Source organism: Penaeus monodon, chromosome 29, assembly GCF_015228065.2.
Source record: "Penaeus monodon isolate SGIC_2016 chromosome 29, NSTDA_Pmon_1, whole genome shotgun sequence".
Classification (NCBI taxonomy): domain Eukaryota; kingdom Metazoa; phylum Arthropoda; class Malacostraca; order Decapoda; family Penaeidae; genus Penaeus; species Penaeus monodon.
This window is the reverse complement of record NC_051414.1, coordinates 24402756-24403943: the sequence shown is the minus strand read 5'-3', so window position 1 is coordinate 24403943 and position 1188 is coordinate 24402756. Positions and strand designations below refer to the sequence as shown.

Below are 1188 nucleotides of genomic sequence, written 5' to 3'. Positions count from 1 at the left end.
GTGTATGTATGAATGTATATGTTTGTATCTGTGTGTCTGCTTTAATTCTTATTCTTATTTCTAACCTAATTTATTAGACTATTCTGAATTCCCCATTATTTTACCAGGAGGTAAATGTAGATTTTTTTTTTTCATTGGGGAATTAAGAAAAAACAGAAAAAAGGGAGACACGAGTTTTACCTTCTTGAGGATGAAAAATAGTCAGAAAAACACCACTAACAATGATAATTATGTCATAAGTTTCCTTAATGCACTATAAGTTCCTCAAGACTGACTTTGCCACTTCTTGAACTCCTTCCTATTGGTTGGACAGATTTGGTAATCCTCTGTAGTATATTCAGGAAAATTGCAGGACAAAATCAGTCCATAAAAGAGCACCTCAGGGCCAACGTCTCCATCTTTAATGATAAGCTATAGCCATGCTTCAAAAATGTCAATCATTAAATAGACCATTTATGTTAGTCATATAGCATTTTTGTCTTTTCATTTTCTTTTTAATTGCTTTTATAGTTCTAGAACCTACATGAATTACTCATTTCTATAGTTTGGTGATAAATTCTTCAAATTATACAACTAAAGGAATGGAAGATAAGCACAGAACATATGATTTCAACCTTCCTTGGTTAGGAATAACTCTCATAAGTATTTCTTTTTCATATAGATTATAACAGAATCAGTTTATGATGCAAGATATCTGGAGGTTGTCTTACATTGTAGTATATGAGTTATGGCCTTTCTTACTGGCAAATGCTGTATAAATATCAGGAATTCTATATATTCTCATTTACCGAAACCTTACAGGAGGTGAGGTGGATGCTGCGCGGGGAAGATTTGATGCAGCTCTTCAGGGTCTGTTGCAGAAGGATGAAGAATCGGATTCAGAAAATGAGTCAGACAGTGAGAGCAAATCCAAAGTTTTGTAAGTATTAATGATGTAATATATTTTGCATAATTGTGTGAAAGCTAGACTTTGGACATTACCAAAGTATTTGTTATGAAAGATTTTGTTGTTGCTGATGATTGTCATCTCTATAAAGTCATAAATTGAATAAAAAGATCATGTGAATTTGAAAGTAATTAACTTGTCATTTATAGATAGCAACCAGTTTGGGCTTGTCAGAAAATATTTGGGTTTCTCCTGAAGTTTCACTATATGCCATGAGCACAATATCCATTGAAATAACTGTA

At 32.6% G+C, this 1188-nt stretch overlaps 1 protein-coding gene across 2 annotated transcripts in view; it reads left to right on the top strand.

Annotated features, from left to right (window-relative positions):
* The window catches only part of LOC119592054 (protein lin-37 homolog), a 5133-nt gene that overhangs the window by 1448 nt on the left and 2497 nt on the right, over nt 1–1188 (top strand). For both annotated transcript variants that reach the window (XM_037940855.1, XM_037940853.1), the window contains exon 2: nt 802–919. In XM_037940855.1, coding sequence (XP_037796783.1) covers nt 802–919 — 118 coding nt within the window. The remainder of the gene's footprint in view (nt 1–801; nt 920–1188) is intronic.